General features: G+C 41.9%; 1 protein-coding gene across 1 annotated transcript; it reads left to right on the top strand.

The window, feature by feature from the left end:
* Positions 1-660: 660 nt before the first annotated feature.
* On the top strand, positions 661-18714 carry dnm3b (dynamin 3b). The gene is made up of 20 exons (XM_053329392.1): positions 661-821; positions 2888-2961; positions 3137-3286; positions 4363-4566; positions 5964-6062; positions 6227-6387; positions 6751-6893; positions 7073-7208; positions 7678-7745; positions 8380-8518; positions 8728-8814; positions 9223-9293; positions 9488-9542; positions 11237-11350; positions 15196-15305; positions 16255-16369; positions 16611-16775; positions 16952-17178; positions 17320-17493; positions 18672-18714. The coding sequence occupies exons 1-20, from the start codon at positions 661-663 to the stop codon at positions 18712-18714; spliced, it is 2496 nt and encodes an 831-aa protein (XP_053185367.1).
* The last annotated feature ends 1238 nt before the right edge of the window (positions 18715-19952 follow it).

Raw genomic sequence — 19952 nt, 5'->3', positions numbered from 1 at the left:
GTAATATATCTACAATCAACACAGCCTGTGTGGTTTATTAACGTTTATCTGCATGCAAGCGATTGATGTTTTGTGTTGCATTTATCAAACGTTGTTCGTATTTGACTTGCGCAGCCCTAGAGCGCACGGATTTGTTCAGCTTGACTATATAATGGAGCCTATGCAGCTCCACTCACCAAATGCCCTTGAAAGTATAGGCTTCGTGTGGTTCGCTTTGTGCGTGTGTGTGTCTGTGTGTGTGTGTGTGAGAGAGAGAGAGAGAGAGAGAGAGAGAGAAGGAGAGAACGAGATAGGGGGACAGAAAGAGGGAGATAGAGATAGATAGAGAGAGGGAGAAAGAGAGAGAGAGAGGGGTTATGGTGGTTGTGGTGGTGGTGGTAAGCAACTGCGCAATTGTCTGTCCCTGTCTGTTCATATCTCTCTTTTCTGTACCCCCCCCCCCCCCTCTCTCACACTGCTGCTTGCTTCCACAGTCGGTCCGACCCTTGCTTGGCTCGGGGCAATGCGCGGCTAGATGACTTCACTACATCAACAAGCACCGCGGTATCCTGGACTAATATAGCAGCGCCACATCCCCCCCTCCTCTCTCTCTCTTTTTCTCTCTCTCTCTTTCTCTCTCTCTCCATTCGCTGATCCTGAGCCCTTCCGTCTAAAAGCACCATGGGAAACCGTGGCATGGAGGAGCTGATCCCGATGGTCAACAAGCTGCAGGATGCCTTCAGCTCTATCGGCCAGGCCTGCAACCTGGACCTGCCGCAGATCGCGGTGGTCGGCGGGCAGAGCGCAGGAAAAAGCTCCGTGCTTGAGAACTTTGTAGGCAGGTAAAATTGACCACCAGAAATAGGATAATCCCTTTCTCACTGTAACCTTGAGGATGACATAAGAGGCCTAAATGGGGCGGATCTCTGTGTGCAGAGTTCAAACAGTCTCACCCCAGCTTTCAGGCACTGCTGTAGTACCTTCTGATGAGCAGAGACCTTCAGTAGTGTTCTTCTGCACAGCACACACACACACAACACACGACACTGTCCCCTGGCCTCTAACAGAGGAATGAAACTGTATTTGGGTTACAGCAGCACCTTGGGGATCTCAGCCCCACCAGCACAGACTGCAGTCACGCAGTCCTAGAAATATCTCTCGCTTAACAGTTTCCAAGCATCTTTTCAAATTCATTATGTGCCACCGACCCTCTGAATGTGATGCAGTTAAGTCCTGTGTTGTATTAACGCGCATTGCAGTGACACATGGCTTCATGTTACCATTTTTAAAGTGATTCATCCTGCTTGTGTTAAAGCAGCCGTGTCAGCTCCCACTCCTGAAAACACACATCAATATTCATCAGCTTGCCCTGGATTATGGTCACTTAAAACAAATTTATTATTAGCAGCTGCATTTAAACTGACTTTTTTTTCCAAGATAAGGATCAGGCCATTTTCAAACCGGGAATGTGATTCAGCAAAACAAGAAACAGATGTGCATCCAGGTTCCACAACTGTACAAAGAGCAACTGCATGATGTGCTTTTGTCTGCTGTAAGAACAATGGTTTCTCTATTCCATTATACAGCTCTGTGTTTCAATGAGACTGAGGACCTTTTAAATGAGGTCGAATTTGAGTGCCCTTAGACTTTGTAGTTCTAATCACTTAATATGATTTGCTGAAAAAATGAACTCCCCAAATTGATACATAACATTTAATTTGTTGCGGAATGTCTGTGCCAGTTCATACGATATGTGACAAATTAATTTATCATCACTGAGAGTAGTCAGCCTGTAAAAACAGCTGTATATCATCATCTGTTGTTCTGTAGGAGTCTGAGAAAATGGCTCTGATGATTTCATCAAGGTTATCTTGAATTAGGCTCAGGACTTCAGGCATTTAGCAGAAAGCCTTTGTCATGAATGGGCTATTGAATTGAAAGATGAGGGCATCTAACATGTAGCGAAGGTCTTCTGACAGATGCTATTTTTTGTTGAATTGTAAGAAGTGTAGGATCCAGTGTTGTTGTAGGCTACTAATAGTAGGATTTTAATGTCAGGATACATCAGCCGTACGCCATTCTTTTTTTTAATCCATCTCTCAGAAAACCACTCATCATCATAGAAGTGTAACACTAAATCGCCTCTTTAACCACCATTTACCAAAACATACATTCACATATCAAGAGCTAGTTTCTCTGTAGTGTGACCAAATGGTGCATTTTGTGCAGATTTGACATGGATGTGTACAGTCCCAGATGGATGCATTGATTTTGTACTGTTCTCATTGAGAGTTGTGATGCTGAGTAATGGTCCATCTGTCCAGACCTGGCTCTGCAAGGCGCTGAAGGGACAAGAAGTGGGCTTCTTCCTCTATTTATTTATTTATTTTTACTCATCACACTTGAGGCTCCGAGGGTCGATATGTGCTAATAAGGTTTCTTGGAACAGACCTTCAGCATCCGAGGTAGTCGTGATGGCTGTCAGGTGTGTGGAATAATTGGGCGTGCACGGGATGTGGACACACACACATTCGGTCAGTGTGGAAGCCCCCAGGAAAGGGTGAGGTCATCGTTTTTTAAGTGAGAGAACCCCCTGTCAGCGAACCAGCTCTTCATTTTGACCTGTTGTTTATCAGGTCAGACTATCCTGTTTGTTGCAGTAGGGGTTGCTGTGCTTTAAAATGGCCACTATTCCTCTGTATTGGATGTAGGCTTAAAATATGAATGACACTGGATTTTCTAGAGTAGCTTACTTGCTATCATATGGCATAATTACAAGCAAATTGCCTTCAAAGAATTAAAAAAAACCCTTAGGATATCATTATGCTACCTATAGCCATGCCCACACTCTTTGATGAGTATTTATGTTGTCTGTGGTTTGATATTTAGATTTTTGATTTTTTCTCAGGGACTTTCTGCCCCGTGGATCTGGAATTGTCACCCGCAGGCCCCTGGTTCTGCAGCTTATCAGCGCCTCTGCAGGTGGGCGCCCACACACTTACACACCCACACATGCTAGCATGCACACAAATGCTCCCTCCTTTTAAAACGGTGCTGTTTTTTGTCTCTCATACTGGCATTAGTTTCCCCTCTGTCGCATGAAGCACTGCCACCACTAATCTCTGTTATGTATTTTTTAAATTTTTAATCTTCTCAGAATGGGCTGAATTCCTCCATTGCAAAGGAAAGAAGTTCACAGACTTTGATGAGGTTCGCCAAGAGATCGAGGGCGAGACGGACCGCGTCACGGGGGCCAACAAAGGCATATCTCCTGTTCCCATCAACCTGCGTGTTTACTCCCCTAACGGTATGAGGCCACAACTCAGCTTCCTTCATCTCATTGTCAAGTAACAGCACTCAATAACACTAATGAATCAAAGTAGACCATGACAAGATATGAGTCATCACACTTTTGCTCTTTGTATGAATAGCTGACAGATCATGGTTTAAAAAACTAGCTCATTAGAAACAAAGGATTTCCTAGGAAAAGATGATATATATAAACTGATTGCTTGTTGAGAACTGAACAGATACTTGAAAAGCTCTTGTTAATATGGTTGAATTTTAGCTTTCAAATAAACTAAACTGTTTTTGGATCGTTTGCATGGTAGCAATGAATGCTGAAGCCTTGAAATGAAGAGATCTTGAAATGATGAACTAATTAGATCAGCTGTCAACCATCTGTGATCCTCTGCCACTTACAGAGCTTCATTCAGAATGAATGTGATAATGTGAATTGTTTGAATCATATTGTATATATACACTGTATATATATTATACTGTATTTCTCTTGGAGTTGATTGCACCAGTGGTTCACAAGTTCAAACTTGGCCTATTTATGACGTAGTTGTTTCTAAGTGATTTTCCACATCATTACATCAAACATTGTGTTGCACCACACAAGCTAGTTTCCATGTAAAGGTAATTAGTTTCACAGTTACATCTTGAAACAGTTTTTTACAAGCTAAGACATGAGTTTATTTTAATAATAGCGCAACCCCATTTAGGAAAATTTGAAAGAACAAAGTTACAAACTTAGGAAACTTAAGAAGGATTTCATAAACAACCCAAGACAGAGATTTCCAAATATTTGTTGCAACCCAGCCCAAGTTTAGCTCTCATTTTGATACCTATATAATAATATGTGGACTTCTTTTCTATAACTACATTTTAAATTGTTGTTGGAGAGGAGTAGAAATATCACCAAATGTCACAATATGCCAGTGTTGTCCAGCTGTAGGGGAGAATGTTGAAGCTACAGGGTGCCAATGCGGATGAATACATGTAAAGGAAATTATGGAGATTCCAATCTGACTAACAGTAGGTGGGAGATGCCACACAGGTATGGCGAGGTTCTTATATTGCATTCCTCTGATTGTGCAGTGCTGAACCTGACTCTCATTGACCTGCCGGGAATCACTAAGGTGCCGGTTGGAGACCAGCCGGTGGACATCGAACAGCAGATCAGGGAAATGATCATGCAATTCATCACCAGAGAGAGCTGTTTAATCCTGGCCGTCACTCCGGCCAACACTGACCTGGCCAACTCTGATGCTCTGAAGCTGGCAAAGGATGTTGATCCACAGGGTAAGACACGGAGGACTATTTGGGCTATAGCAGGGATGTAGAAAGAGGGATGTAAGGAAATAAAGTAGAGAAAAAGTGGTATTTTGGTTAGTGGGGTCCAACCTCAATAAGACATTCAATCTGCATCAGCTCCAGGCGTGGTGCTGCATGTCTGACCTTGTACTTTGACCCGTCTGAATGTGGAAACAGAATTTCCCTTCAGGGATCGATCAAGTGTCACATTATTATTAGCAATGTGGGGCTGAGAGAAGGGGAAAATGGAGGCCGAAGAAAGCAGAAGATGCATAGTGATGGAAAACCAGATACTGGAAATGAGGTAATGAGAATGGGTTAGGAAGGAGAAAATAAGTTAACTTAATTCCAAGAGAGTTTGACCTTAAGACAGGGGAGAAGGGGATGAATAAGCTTGGTAGAAGTGGAGGATTTGGACCAAGCAACCTTGAGGGAAGGATGAATTGTGACAGAGAAGGAGATGAGGTGGAGGAGAACAGGAGGAGGGAAAGGATGCTAAAGGCCAAAGATGCATGGAAAGGATGCTAAAGGCCAAAGATGCTTGGAAAGGAAGAAAACATGGCAGAAGGAGAATTAAATAGGTGTAAAGAAAATTAAAGAACTAGGGGAGGAGGAAAGGAGGAACTGGGTGCAAAACTATATTAGTAATTGGGGAAAGTTGGCAACTGCTCAGATGCCCCATACCCAGTTTCACTGTGCCGTAATTTGATTAATCGCAATCTTCTAGATACGTTTGTGCTTAATCGAGTTTTGACTAACACGTTTAGATCAGCACAGGAATATAACGATGTTGCTGTGTACTCACGATTTTCTTTTCTTATTGTCAACAAATCTTATGTACTGAGCCAAACCAACTATTAACTCATATCAGACTTTGGATACACACACAGTATTTGTAAATAGTATATCTTTGTTACTGTATGGTTACTGTAGTTTGATTAGAAACGGTTCTTATAACAGTGATTGTACAGCAGACGCCACTGTACATGCACAGGACACAGTTTTCCTTTTACAGAGCTCCACTAGTTTGTTGTGCCACGTAACGCAATCTCTTGGCTTTGTGCTTCATTATACATTTCTCATAGAACTTAAGTGCTTCTGGCCCAATAATGGATTAATCTGGTTGTGCCTAGATGAATAGGAAAGTAAAGAAATAGAGGATGGTGATAAAAAAAGAAGGATCAGAAGATAGAGACATACAAAATATTTAATAGATGATGATATGGAGCTACATGCAAAGACAGCCTGATGTAAAGATAGTAGTGTGATTTTGTACTCTATTGCTTCTGGTGTTTAAAGAAACAGTACCCTCAAAACCTCAAGAAGCATTTCTAAACTTACATGGCTTCCTTCCTCACTCATTGACATTTTGACCCCTTTTCTAGGTCTGAGAACTATTGGAGTGATCACCAAACTGGATTTGATGGACGAGGGCACAGATGCCCGAGATGTTCTGGAGAACAAGCTGCTGCCACTGCGAAGAGGTGCGTTTGTCATATAGTGAGCAACTGCATGCCAGCCAGATTCACTTTTTGTAGCTTCTCCCTGTCCATATTCCCACCCTGCCTTCTGTTTATCTTGACTTGTGCTATATTGCATAACTATTCATTACTCCTTTATTTTTCTGTCCTATTTTAATCATCCCCAGGTTACATTGGAGTGGTGAATCGCAGTCAGAAGGATATTGAGGGGAAGAAAGATATCAGGGCGGCTTTGGAAGCAGAGAGGAAGTTCTTCTTCTCCCACCCTTCGTACAGGCACATGGCTGATAAAATGGGCACCCCACGTCTGCAGAGAGTGCTCAACGAGGTGATCATAGATTTATTCCCAGTGCTTTCCCATAGTGCACTTTACATAATTAATAAGAAGGTGGCCTATTTTTTTCACTTCAATTGTCACTCACATCAGTGTGGATGATACAAGACAGTCAGTAGGTGGAAAATGTGTTTGCAACTCTTAATAATTTATTATTTCACTCATGCCACATGTTTCTCAGCATTTCCATAGTATGAATGTATCTTCATTGATTTAAATATTCTGTATCTACTGTCCTGATTGGAAAATGGCTCTTTACAGTAAAAATGCCAATGACATAATCTGTTTATTGATGGCCCTGTATGTGGTTATAATTTGTGCAATTTTGGTTTGCTGGTTTGCTTTGTGTCTCCATAGCAACTGACCAACCACATCCGGGACACCCTGCCAGCATTCCGCAGCAAGCTGCAGTCCCAGCTGTTGGCTCTGGACAAAGAGGCAGAGGAATACCGGGGATACCGACCTGATGACCCATCCCGTAAAACCAAGCAGCTGTTGCAGTCAGTACCCTATTTCTTTGCCAGCAGAAGTTCATAGTAAATATGTGTGGTGCAGGATTTCTTCTCTCTGAGGAAACAATTACTTCATCCCTTGACACCATATTTTTGTCACCTCGTATTCAAGATGTCAAGAAGTCACTGGTGGCCTAATTTATTACATCGCTGTTGTTCTGTTTCAGGATGGTGCAGCAGTTCTCTGTGGATTTCGAGAAGAGGATCGAGGGTTCAGGAGACCAGGTAGACACAGTGGAGCTGTCTGGTGGAGCAAAAATCAACCGCATCTTCCATGAGCGTTTCCCCTTTGAACTGGTCAAGGTGAATAAGACTCCCAATAACAAGTCATTGTGCTTTTGTGTCAGAAACTCTTGTTTTATTTGAATCAGTCAAAAACACTAATGGGGTGCAATTATGTGCATAGAGAACAGCTAGAATAATGACACCCACACTGGAAGATTTTGTGTATGTTTTGAGACAGAAAAAGTCTTGAAGGCTGAATATACGACTAAACAGGCTCTAAAAAAGATACATTTTGCTGCCGTCCTCCATTATTTCTTACCACCCAACCCATCCACACTGTATAATGGCCTCTTAAATTCTCTCTATTGTGATTTCTCTGTGTATTATCCCTGAATTGCTTCACTATTATCAATGCCTGCTCAAACTCTCAGTGCTAATACAGATTTCTGTACAATGTTCTCTCTTTCATGGTGTATCTCCTCTTTAATATTTTACAACTCTATTGTCCATATCCACCATTTAAATCCATCCTCTTTGCTCTCATCAGATGGAGTGTGATGAGAAGGAGATGCGTCGCGAGATCAGTTATGCCATCAAGAACATCCACGGTATCAGGTAGGAATTTGTCTGTTGAACTAAAATACTTGGTTTCCCACTTTTTTCTTTCCCTATGCCTCCTGCTGGTACAAAAATGTTGCTTACATTTTAGGGCCTTGCACAATTCCTCTATTTATTTGAAGTATACTAACTTATCAGTGATGTAGCAACTCTCTACTTTAAGTTTGCTATTATCATAAAGATATAAATACAGTCGTTTACAGCCAACGGCTAGAAGAGACAGTCACATAACTTTTATATGGCAGTCATACTGACAGATTGAAAATAAACAGATGTTTGAATTTGGTTCGCCTACAGTTTAAATTACATGGCTTGAATGGGAATCTATGAACAAGGGAGGAGCATGACATGTTTCTTTCTGTCTTTTTTTAAGTTTACTCCAGCCTCTCTGTGTGTTGCTATATTGATTCAGCAGCGGTTAGCCGCCACAACCAAAAAAATTGCCACCCAAGTGAGAGAGTGTGTCATTTAAAGAAACATCACATTTTAGCCAGAATTCCCCCAAAAAACAATAGCAGGACCAATATCTACAACGAATGGAATCACCAAGTCATCTATTTATATTGTATATTAGATAAAACACTTCTCATCAGCATTGTACTTGTTTCCTCCTTCTCTTGCTGGTCCCTAGGACTGGGCTTTTCACCCCAGACATGGCATTTGAAGCCATCGTGAAGAAGCAGGTTATAAAGCTAAAGGGGCCCTGCATCAAGTGTGTGGACATGGTCATCCAGGAACTGATTAACACAGTGCGCCAGTGCTCTAACAAGGTAAGTCTTATTGTTTCCTGCACTGCCAAAACACTGCCAATTTAAAGCTTATAAACCTGAGAAGAAGCAGGAAGGGAGGGAGGGAAGTTTGGATGAATAGATGCAGATGGAAAGATGAGCTTACTGTTGAATACTCTTGTTTTTGGTTTGGTTTAGTTCTTATTATTCATAATGCAGAATGAGTTATAATCTGTGTGGTGTGTTTTCAGCTGGATTGCTTCCCCAGACTGCAAGAGGAAACCGAAAGAATTGTGACTGCTCATATTCGAGACAGAGAGAGTCGGGCCAAGGACCAGGTAAGACTCATTAGTTAGCAATTATGGACATACACACATTGGTTTGTAAGGGAACATATGAGGCATAAATACTCACATTTGCATGGCTAACTTCAGTAGCCAGTTTTCCTCCATATGACACATGTAAATTCATATCTGTCATTCTGATGTTGTGTGACTACAAAAAAGGTACCAATTATCCAAGTTTATATCTCATTTGTTTAATTCATACAAGAACTGAACAGTTAAAATGACATGTTGTGGTAGCTGTTCCACCCTCCTTCAAATGTCTAAGCTGTCAGGATGAGTTACATATTAGAGAATGATATCAATATTCTAATTTAGCCCAAATAAGCCCAAAATCTCAAACTATTCCTTAAAGAATGAGTTACACTTGCTTCATGTTAAATGTTCTGTATATTGTTACAGGTTCTGCTGTTGATTGACGTTCAGCTGTCTTACATCAACACTAACCATGAGGACTTCATTGGCTTTGCTAAGTAAAGACACCCATCCATTAGCTTGGCACCACCAAGATAATTCATATATTATTGAACACATCAGTCTAGTGAAAACAAATGTTTAGATGATGTCCTTTTACCCCTGTCATGCTGTCTCTCCTCTTCTTTTCCTCTATGTCACCCCCCACCTCCCCTTCATCTGCCATCTCTTCTTTGTTGTTTCCACACCACAGTGCACAGCAGAGGAGCAGTCAGACTAATAAGAGCCAGAGTTCAGCAGGAAATCAGGTGAGCATTTGTCACGTCTTGTGTGTGTCACACACAAGCAGCTCGAGCACAAGGTCAGGGGAGTAGTGCACACCCACACAGTGGCAGGATGGCTACTGCAGAGAAAATGCAAAAAGAGAGGGATGCTGAAATGACAGAGATACAATCCAAGACACTCTCTTCCATTTGACTTAATCTTTTACATTGCACAACATATATGTTATACGCATTTGATTTTAGTCTTATGATTTTCATATTTTATTACTTTCTATTTTAGTCATGCATGCTACATTATGTTTTAATTGGGCACCAGTTGTGTACAGTGGTTTGTTTGCTTCTTTGGTTTTATGATTTTATCTCAGTTAAAGAATCACACTGGGTTCTATTACTTTATGCCACCATCATCACTGGTGTTGTTGTTGAGACATTTCCCTTTGTTTGAACCCCTCCTGTGTCATCAAGGTGCCACTTTGCATTTCATCCCCATCCCTTAGTGAGAATCTCAGCTGCCCTCTTATGGGTGTCTGTTGGTGAGTATGGCTCATTGTGGGTTATGGTTTGCAATGTCATTTGTGCCTGCAGTAATACATCTGCCCATTGTGTGGTGCTCTGCAGCACCACAACCTTCCTAGGAACCTGTCACTTCTGTTTTTCTCTCCTCTCTTTGTCACTTCACGCAGAGTGGAGCAAGAAGTACAAACTGGTTCTCCACTCTGACAGGTCAAATTGCCTGTGTAGGCTACTGTTGGGCAGAGACACTTTTTTGCACTTGAGAAGTTGACTTACATTTTTTTAGTGCCACATGGTGTCTAAATGCCCCACCTTCCTTCCTGTTGCAGGCCTCCTCTCCTCCCGCATCAGGCCTGATTGTAAGAGTTTGTTATCCAACCGTTTACTCTCTAACACCTCCTCCACCCACTAAGACCCGCAGACTACAAGGAGTTGCCAACTAGACAAACAGAAATTAAAATTTTCCATGTTTTGGCAGTGAAAAAATATCATTTCCAAGACTCAAAGGTGCAGAAATATAACTTCATTCAGAATCCTGTCATAGAGCCAGACACAAAACAGCTCTCTCATTCGTGCCTATGACAAAAAGGCTTTGTAATGATTTGGGTAACCTCCTTAGTGAGTCTTAGGCGGTGCAAGACTGACAGTAATCTAATTCAATAATCACTTGGCACCATGCCCACAAGCTTGTTTATGTAGGGTTCGTAAGGTTAATACGTCTAACACACAGAGCACACACACATGCTTTCTTGTGTGCTTGAAGAACCTAACACAATGGTCACTTAACAAGCTAACACAGGCCTTTGCTTGTGGCATTGTGAACACAGTTCCTTGAATGAGGCTGCACTGACACACACTGTCACATGCTTGGCTCTGAGTGAGTCACAAAGACACGATGACACACCTAACCTGACCTCCACGCTCATATCATTGCAATTCATGTGTTGATGATTTTCACAGATTAACTGTATTTAGACAAGTTTTAGCCACAATGTGTTGTACAGATTTGTTGTTTTAGAGGCAAGTGAGTTTTTTGGGGTTTTTTTGGAATGAAAATCATTATGATGAAGCGCTCTTGTCATTCTCTTGTTTTTCATGTATAGTTTTTATTTTATTTTATTTTATTTATTTATTTTTTATTTTATTTTCTTATTATTTTTTACAGTCTATATATTTCTGACTTTTGCTCTTGATCATTCCCTCAGGTCATTCGTAAAGGTTGGCTGACCATAAACAACATCAGCATCATGAAGGGAGGAGCCAAGGAGTACTGGTTTGTGCTGACTGCTGAGAGCCTCTCCTGGTTCAAGGACGATGAGGTGAGTTAAACCTAAAGAAAATACAGATAAGACTGATAGATGAGATTATGTGATAGGAAGCAGCAACTTAACTGATACCACTGCTACACAAATGACTTTAACTCTCAGAGGTTTTAAGCAGAGCAGAATTTTATTACTACCATTTTTTATCAACATTTATACATCATCAAAAAACACAATTGGCTTCTCAGGAAAGCAGACAGATCCACTTTACATATGCGCCCACAACACAGCATCAACAGGATGCAGGATTTTGTCCGTGCCGCTGGCTTATTTGGCAGGCTGATGTCTATCTGCCTGTCTGTGCCTGCTGTACAGGTTGGAGGATATTCTGCACAGCAAGTGTAGATAGGCGGACACACTGCAACTCCTTCAGCCAGTTGGTGCTGTTGCTGCTTTGCTGCTTTTTTATGGGACCTTTTTTTTTAGTCTTTTGTCTGTTTCAAGAGATGCACAGCATAGTAGATTCAAACAAAACAACAGAATAACGAAGACAATATTGTACTCTCAGATCTTGGTAATAAATTTAACTTTTATGCAGCATCTGTAATTGATTCCACATTAATGTACTGCAGGCAACTGACTCACAGCTGGTTAAATTTACTTGGGGCATACAGTATGTGAAATTTTTAAGCATACTCTTTGTGGATCACCATCATCATGATGCAGCATTTTACTGCACGAATTGTGCATGTGAAGAGTTTAGACACAGCTCTGTCATTCACTCGTTCTTTCCATTCATCTTTCCCTTTGTCTCAAAGTTCCCCTCATTTCTCTCTTTCTTCTCTCCCCACCTCTTTCCACTGGGAGTTTAGGCATTTGCTTCTTCTTTGCAAATTTGGAAACTGTCCCAATCCCAACCAAATGTTCACTCACAGACACCCAAAATATATAAAAGCTCAGAGCCTCAGACAGCACATGGGCTGCGCAGCATTGAGTGTACAGATTGTTATTTGATCCATTTGTGTGGTAATGTAGGAAATTATAGACTCAACTGGCTTTGCCTTGTATATTTCTGTTTTACACTCCGTGAACTTTCTATAGTCACATACACATGCATGTGCACACACACATTTGCGCACCCTCCTCCCTCTCTTGGTGTGGTTGGCAGTTACTTTGGAACTGCTCGCATTCTTGGCAGGAAAATCACAAGTTTTTAATCCAAACATCAGCCTCCAATGTTTAAGCAGAGAGAAACCCCTCTATTAAATATCAATATACCCCACCCACCCACCCCCCTTTCTGTTTCTGACCTTCAACTTCATAACCATCTACCACTTTATGACCACATCAATTACATTACATCACTGTTTTATACCTAAAGAATGTGCAATACTCCACAAGAAAACAGTGAAAACCTTGAATGCTCTGAGACTTTTTAGCCTTAAATCACAAACCAACAACACAAAAACTCAACTAAAAAAGCTAAACTAGTAATTTAACTGAGTAGTCAAATGTTAAACCTCCTATGCGCACATATATTCTTTGTACACTTCTCTGATGCATTTATTGCACAATCTGCGGAACACATTTCCTATCCGCTTTGTGCAGTTATTTGACACCACAGCAATCTAATATAAGTCAACGTCCTTTGCATTAAGTTGTCCAAGTCCATTTTGGCCACCCACTGAAATAACTTCACTGGAGGTGTCTGACTGTATTTTCAAACTCCACTTGATTGATTGGCCCTCGTTCCTTCGGCCTGTGTTTGATGCTTTGCAGCCACATTCGCTCCTCCCCCTGCAGTGGACCACATCTTCATCAGAGCGCTATAGGCAAGCAGCCTGCACACTTACTCATTCACTTCTTATGCTATAAATTATGTGAGTTGGCTATTTTGTGAGTTTTGACTTCAAATCCTTTGTCACTCTGACTCAACATTTAGATTTTTACACCTTTGTTTTTTTCACAACAGTTTTGTTAAATCTGCAGTTAGTGTTGGAAGATATATTTGATAAAAGTTTATTCCAAAAAATAAAAAGAAGAAATGAAAAGGAAGTGGTGGGTGTTAGAATGCACTCAGGACAAAATACAGATGAATTCAGATTAAATACAGATTATAAATAGATTAAAGATAGCGGAAGAGGCTGAAGATGAAGGAACAGATGCACAAAAATGCACAATTTGGAGATCTTGGAGACAGAAAGAGAGACACACAGAAAGAGAGACTGACAGAAGAAGTTCCATGCCCAGTCTAACCAATGTGCAGACTACTGTACACCAGTATGACAATGAACAGGTAGTCTGAACACTGGGTGGACGGAGCCGGAGTTAAGAGCCAGGCCTTGTGCTGTTTTCTGCCATTCCAGATGCTTGCGGCTCTGTCGTCTGTGCCCTCCCTTTCGCCCCTCTCCATTTTTGGCACCAAGGATCCCGTCTATCGAAAGCTCTGAAAACTGCGATTCGCCCCATCCGTGTTGTTTCTCTCCAAGCCTTTTTGGTGCACGTCTCTTGGCGTGTTTATTTGTTTTGGTAGACGAGTGGAGCTCTGGGTCCCCTCGCGGTCCGTTTTGGTCATGCCGGCCATGAAGAGTATCCAGCCTTGACGTGGCATATTCGCTCAGACGACTGGGACAGACTGGCTGCACGTTCAGGGAGGGGATATTACAAAAAAGAGGGAAAGAGAGAGATGGTGGGGGGGAGTGAGTGAGTGAGAAAGGGAGAGGAAGAGAGAGGAAGAGGGAGGGGACCTGTGTGACCATATATGGGCTGTAGTGACCCCTTGGGGAATACAACACAGAAGGGTCTGCAGAGATTTCTTGTCCTCGCTGCTTCTTCTCCACTCCTCATCCTTTTTAAATTCTTACCTGTGACCATCTACCACCACTTCCCGGAGGCCATCAGACCAGATGTGGGCTTTCTTCTGCAAATCTTTTGCAAATCCACTTTTGTGTTTCTTCTTCTTGGTCTCTCCTCCTTCGCCCGCCGTCTCTTTAACTTCTCCACTCTCCCTCCTTCCCTGGTTCTCTGTGTGCTGCTAAGCACTACCAGATGTTGAGTTTTAACGCCAGGCTGTCATTTAATCTCTCCCTCTCTCTCTCTCTCTCTCTCTCTCTCTCTCTCTCTCTCTCTCTCTCTCTCTCTCTCTCTCTCTCTCTCCCTCTTTCAAAAAAAAAAAAATCAGGCAGGAAGTGGGCCCCTCTGGAATGGAAAGAAAAAATATTGAAAAAATATAGAGGGGGAGGGATAAAAGAAAAAAAGACACTGAGACTTAAGAAAGACGGAGGCTAGGATGGAGTGTAAAATGAAGAGCAGGGTTTCTTGAAGTTAAGCATCTGTCACAAGCCCTCTTTGAATCTGTCACAGCCGTGCTTGAGCCTGCACCTCAAAAGATCAACATTGTGTTTGAGCAGAGCATTATGGACCTCCAGTGCTTTTATATATCTGCATTTCCCCCCCGTCTTTACCACAAGCCGGAGAGTTTCCTCAGCCTTTAGCTACCAGCTCTCCGCGGCAAAACTCACCGTGAAGCACGACTGTGTCTTGACCCACACTGTAATGACTTCCACATGTGCTCTCCTTCTCTCTCTCCTTCTCTTTTTTTTCTGTTCCTTTCTTCCCTCTACTCCCCCCTCCTCCACCCCAACCCCCCCCCCCCCACTTACCTCCCACTCTCATGTCTCCCCCATTCCTCCTCCCTCCTGTCACCCCCCTCTCTTTTCTACTCACCCCCCTCTCTCCCGCTTTAAAAACTCAATTTCACCTTTCTCCTACCGATATCATCTAGTGCATTTGTTTGCGCCCAAATCATTGCGCAACCATTCAGACAATAACAAAACAGAGCGCAAATTGTGTTAGTCATTCAAGTGCTCACGATCCATACCTTCTGTTTTCCTCATTCACAGGAGAAGGAGAAAAAGTACATGCTCCCCCTGGACAACCTGAAGGTCCGCGATGTCGAGAAGAGTTTTATGTCCAGCAAGCACATATTCTGCATTTTCAACACAGAGTCAAGGTTAGCTGCACAATCTTCACATTGTAATTTCTTCTTTTCATTAAACCGCACACTATAATAGTTCATTTTACAGCTCATGAGACTCTTGATAGCTTTCACATAATGTAGATGGAGTTAGAGAGTTCAAGGCCTGCGTGCTGGTGCAGCAGTTGAAATATGTTTTGAATTATGTGTTATGTACAGTATGTATGCATGAATGCGGGCCGGAACAAACTGGATATATTTCAAGTACACATGTCTAAAGTTCAGCTTGTGAAGCTGTTGTTTATATTATGTGTGAATCATACTGCAATATATCTCATAGGTGCAAAATACCAGAAAACACACACACACACACACACACACACACACACACAGAGAGAGAGAGAGAGAGAGAATTAGTTGAAGTAAGTTCTTGATGTAATGATGGTAGTTTGATGTTAATAATATACCTAACCTATCCATAACACTGAACCTGTGCAAAAATTTTAGTTTCAGGCCTGAACTTCCAGTAATTGGTGCAGTATGTCCTGTAAAAACTTTTTATGGTAGTTCAGTTTCTCCATCCAGTTAGAAAATTTTTGGCTCTAAACTTGAAAAAGGGTTAAACAACAAAACATCCCTCATGAAAGGAAGAAAATAACCCAAATTGACTGTCAATACTTCCAGATGTGAGAATTTGTCTCTGTTTTTGAACACAATGGAAAGTATTGTCTGGATTTCATTACATCATTTATCACTGATAGAGTAACTTGAATAGTTTGAATGTTTATTTAATTATATATGCATCCCTTGTTCAGTATTTAGGTTTATAGTTTTCTAATAAGACACACTTTTAAAATGTTTATAAGCTGTAACCAAGGGTTTTATTTCGGCTTTCATTTAGATTTTTACACATGGTCACCAAAGAGCTCTTATAGCTTTTTCCTGATTGCCATCTATACATGCTCTCGTGTGTTGTTGTGTCTAGGAATGTGTACAAGGACAATCGCACACTGGAGTTGGCCTGCGACTCTCAGGACGATGTGGACAGCTGGAAGTCTTCTCTCCTACGTGCTGGGGTCTATCCTGAGAGAAGCGCTACGGTTAGCACACTCGCTCATTATTCAAACATATGGTCTTTTAGTGCTTGGATGATTTAGTTTCCTCTGTTCTGTCTGATCCTTAAGTGTCCTTACAGTATTTACTGTGTTACACATTATTTGATTTCTCCCCTTTTTTACTGATTTGAAACTTTTGGAAGGCACTGATGAAGAAATCCAATATTTTTGCAAATGTAAGTATCTCTTTCTTACAAAAAAAAGTTTCTTCTTTCTCCCACTTTAGGTTGAGAGTGAAACCACCACCACCACAGATAACTTTTCCATGGACCCTCAACTGGAGCGTAAAGTGGAAACCATCCGTAACCTGGTGGACTCCTACATGGCTATTGTCAACAAGTGCATCCGGGATCTCATGCCCAAGACCATCATGCATCTCATGATCAACAATGTAAGTGAAGGCTACATCAGTGTTCACACACTCTGCCCATGATACTACTCCTACGACTACAAATGATTATAACAAATGTGACTACACTGCAGCTTTTGCCAGAAGGTTTTATCTCCTTCCTTCAATTTATTCTATTATACTGTAGCAGTCATTGCACTTTCTCTCTGCACCACCAGGTGAAGGACTTCATCAATGCAGAGCTGTTGGCCCAGCTATACTCTGCAGGTGACCAGAACGCCCTGATGGATGAGTCCCAGGAGCAGGCCCAGAGGAGGGATGAGGTGCTCAGGACCCACCAGTCCCTGAAGGAAGCCCTGGCCATCATCGGGGATATCTCCACCACGACCATCACCGTACCTCTGCCTCCGCCTGTTGACAACTCCTGGTGTGGAGGTGCTCGCAGGTAAGCTGTACACTCACCATTAAAATAAAAACTAAAAGTTGGGGCATGTTTTTTTATTTCAAACTTCTGTTAATTCAGTCCATTATTTACTGTGTTCTTTTTTTTCCTAAACATTATTTATGATGTTCTGTCTTCTCCCAGATCTCCACCACCAAGCCCAACCGCCCCCAGGAGGATGTCTTCAGGCCAGCGCCCAGCTCCCCGAGGGGCCCCACCACCGCCAAACCGTCCAGGACCCCTGGGGCCCTTCAATAACAGTGCTGACAGCCCGCAGGCTCCCAGCCGCCCGAACAGGGCTCCTCCTAGCATCCCCAGGTGAGTACAACCTTCTCATATGCTACCTGCTGGGAAGACACAAAACATCTTCTTATTTATTTCTATCTGTCTTTCTAGCTGACTGAAAACTTGAAAACTTTAAACATTGTATCTTCTGATCCAGAATGACAAAACATTACTCTCTCTCTCTCTAAATTAATGAACTGAAAAATTAAACAACAGAGATCATCTGCCCTGACTTTAAACACACATCAATCAGCTCTTCTGCTCAGAATCTCACCTCTTAACAGCAGTTCCATATCCTGTAGTAGACCAAAAGTGAATGAGGTTACAGCCTTCGAATGTAATTCACTTTTCTATATCAAGCTGACTGAGTAGACTCTGCGCTTGAATTGAGCTTGTAGTATCTTAACTAAATGGTTAATATTGGCTATGGAATCAAATTATTTGGAGGATGAGATTGTTTGCTTATGAGGAGGCACAGCTGTTTTTTGCTGTGGAAAATGTTGATGTTACGCTGCTTCCTAGGTTTGCTCACGTTTTTGTCTTTAAAAGAATAGTTTTGTATTTTGGGAAGTACACCACTGTTGTACGTGTATGGTTAATACAAAACGACAGCTTAGCTTAAAGACTAGAAACAAGGGAAACAGCTAGCCTGTCTGTCCATAATTAACATCACTTCCAATGCTAACTAATTAACAAGTTATATGTTGTTTGTTATGTACCAGACTACTTCTTTAACCGTGTTTAGCCACATGCAATCACTTTATAAAGTCAGTGACTGTTAGCTTTGGAAAAGCTCTTGCTAGCTGTTTCCTCCAGTGAGTGCTAAACTATGCTAACCAGCAACTGGTGGTAGTTTCATATTTGGCATACAGGCATGAGAGTGGTATATATCTTTCATCTAGTTCTCGGAAAGAAAGCGTAAAAAGGGAATTTCCCTCAATTTGATGCTAATTTTGACTGTGTGTGAGACATAAAAAACAATCTGACCACTTTCACTTGAGGCAGATCTTGATTCAAACAAATGGAAAACAAATCTGTTTTTCTCTCCCTTTATCTTATCTGTAACCTAAATGCTGCATTTATTGAACTTGTGTAAACACAGACTAATCTTCTCTCTTCTCTTTCTCTTTCTCTTTTTGTCATCTCTTATCTTCCCTACCCTGCTCTGACGCTTTTCCTTACGTCACATCATTATTCATTCTGTACTCAAGTCGGCGGCCCCCGCCATCTCCTACAAGGCAAGCCCCGCCATAATCATCTCAAGGGGCTGCTCATTCCCTTCTCCTCCCTCCTTCAACCACTCCATTCCTCCTCTCCCTTCCCATAGCTCTGCTGTCCTGGTCTCTCCTTAGTGTAGACACTGAAATCTTTACCTTCTGACCCTTCGATTTCCTGCCAGGTGACGATGTCCATATATCTATGTACAGTATGGTACTTGTCTTGTGGTGTATGTGTATGTGCGCTTGTTGCTCGCCTGTGGTCCAGGTTTGCTTAGCAGATCCACTACCCAGTATCAGTCCCTGGAACCTCTTTTCCCCCCCGAACACCTCGCAAAGTGAGCCACCACCCCCACTTGCTGCTTCTACATGAAAATACGCTCAGCAGTCGTACTGCCCTATTCATTCCAAAATGCAGCATGGCACATAAGCTGCTTTTATTGCATGGGAGTGTGTGTGTGTGCGTGTGTTTTGTGTGTATGTATATGGGGGAGGGACTAATTTGCCTATATGTAGGCTGACTTTGATTTAGTATTGTATTAATTTATTGTATAATGCCCCCTAAGTGTTAATTATCAGCTTAATGTTCTCTTAGGAACACAAGTTGTATCTTAGTATGTGTGTGTATACATGTGTTTGTGTGCGAGTAATACTGTGTATGTGTGTGCGCGTGTATATGAGTGTGTGAGGACATGTGTGCATGTGCTGTCTGTCTGCACGTTTGTTGGCGTTTCAGTTGTATTTGTTTTCATGGTCAAAGCTGTTAATGATGAATCATAAACCCTCGGGGGTAAATTTAATGTTGGACTTTTGTGAGTTGTTCCTGTGTTGTAGTAGCAGCCATACACACATAGCAAGGCTGAGGAGCACATTCAGTATTCTCTATATGGAAACAGCCTCAATAATACATTTAACCTTGTCATAGGTGTCCACCTGTGCTGTATTGATGGTCAAGTTGTGACCCTTGCAGCCTTAAGCTCACATTCAGACACTGACTGCCGGGATGGATGGTTACCGGAACTTGCCACTTGAAAAAAAAATATAAAAGTTGCTACTTAACATGGCAAAAACACAAGTTCCTCCATGAAAGAACAAAGATCATGCTTTCACATGTTTCCATTTATCCTTTTTCTCAGGTTTGAAACATGCAACTTCATGCACATCACAAACTAGCACTCTCTCTCTTTTCTCGAGCCTTTTAGTCTCTTCCTCTTTCCTCTACTTTCACAATCATGAAGCCAGTCAGTCAGTTATTCAGTCACCGTCTGCGTCAGA

Source organism: Scomber japonicus, chromosome 12 (assembly GCF_027409825.1).
Source record: "Scomber japonicus isolate fScoJap1 chromosome 12, fScoJap1.pri, whole genome shotgun sequence".
Taxonomy (NCBI): Eukaryota; Metazoa; Chordata; class Actinopteri; order Scombriformes; family Scombridae; genus Scomber; species Scomber japonicus.
Note: the sequence above shows the minus strand (reverse complement) of the source record. Positions and strands in the feature narration are given on the sequence as shown.

Excerpts from the sequence above, each read along its gene's own strand:
- dnm3b (XM_053329392.1), top strand. The coding sequence starts at position 661 with ATGGGAAACCGTGGCATGGAGGAGCTGATCCCGATGGTCAACAAGCTG. Across the intron at positions 6,388-6,750 it reads TGCAGAGAGTGCTCAACGAG|CAACTGACCAACCACATCCG; the intron begins GTGATCATAGAT and ends GTGTCTCCATAG. Across the intron at positions 8,519-8,727 it reads TGCGCCAGTGCTCTAACAAG|CTGGATTGCTTCCCCAGACT; the intron begins GTAAGTCTTATT and ends GTGTGTTTTCAG.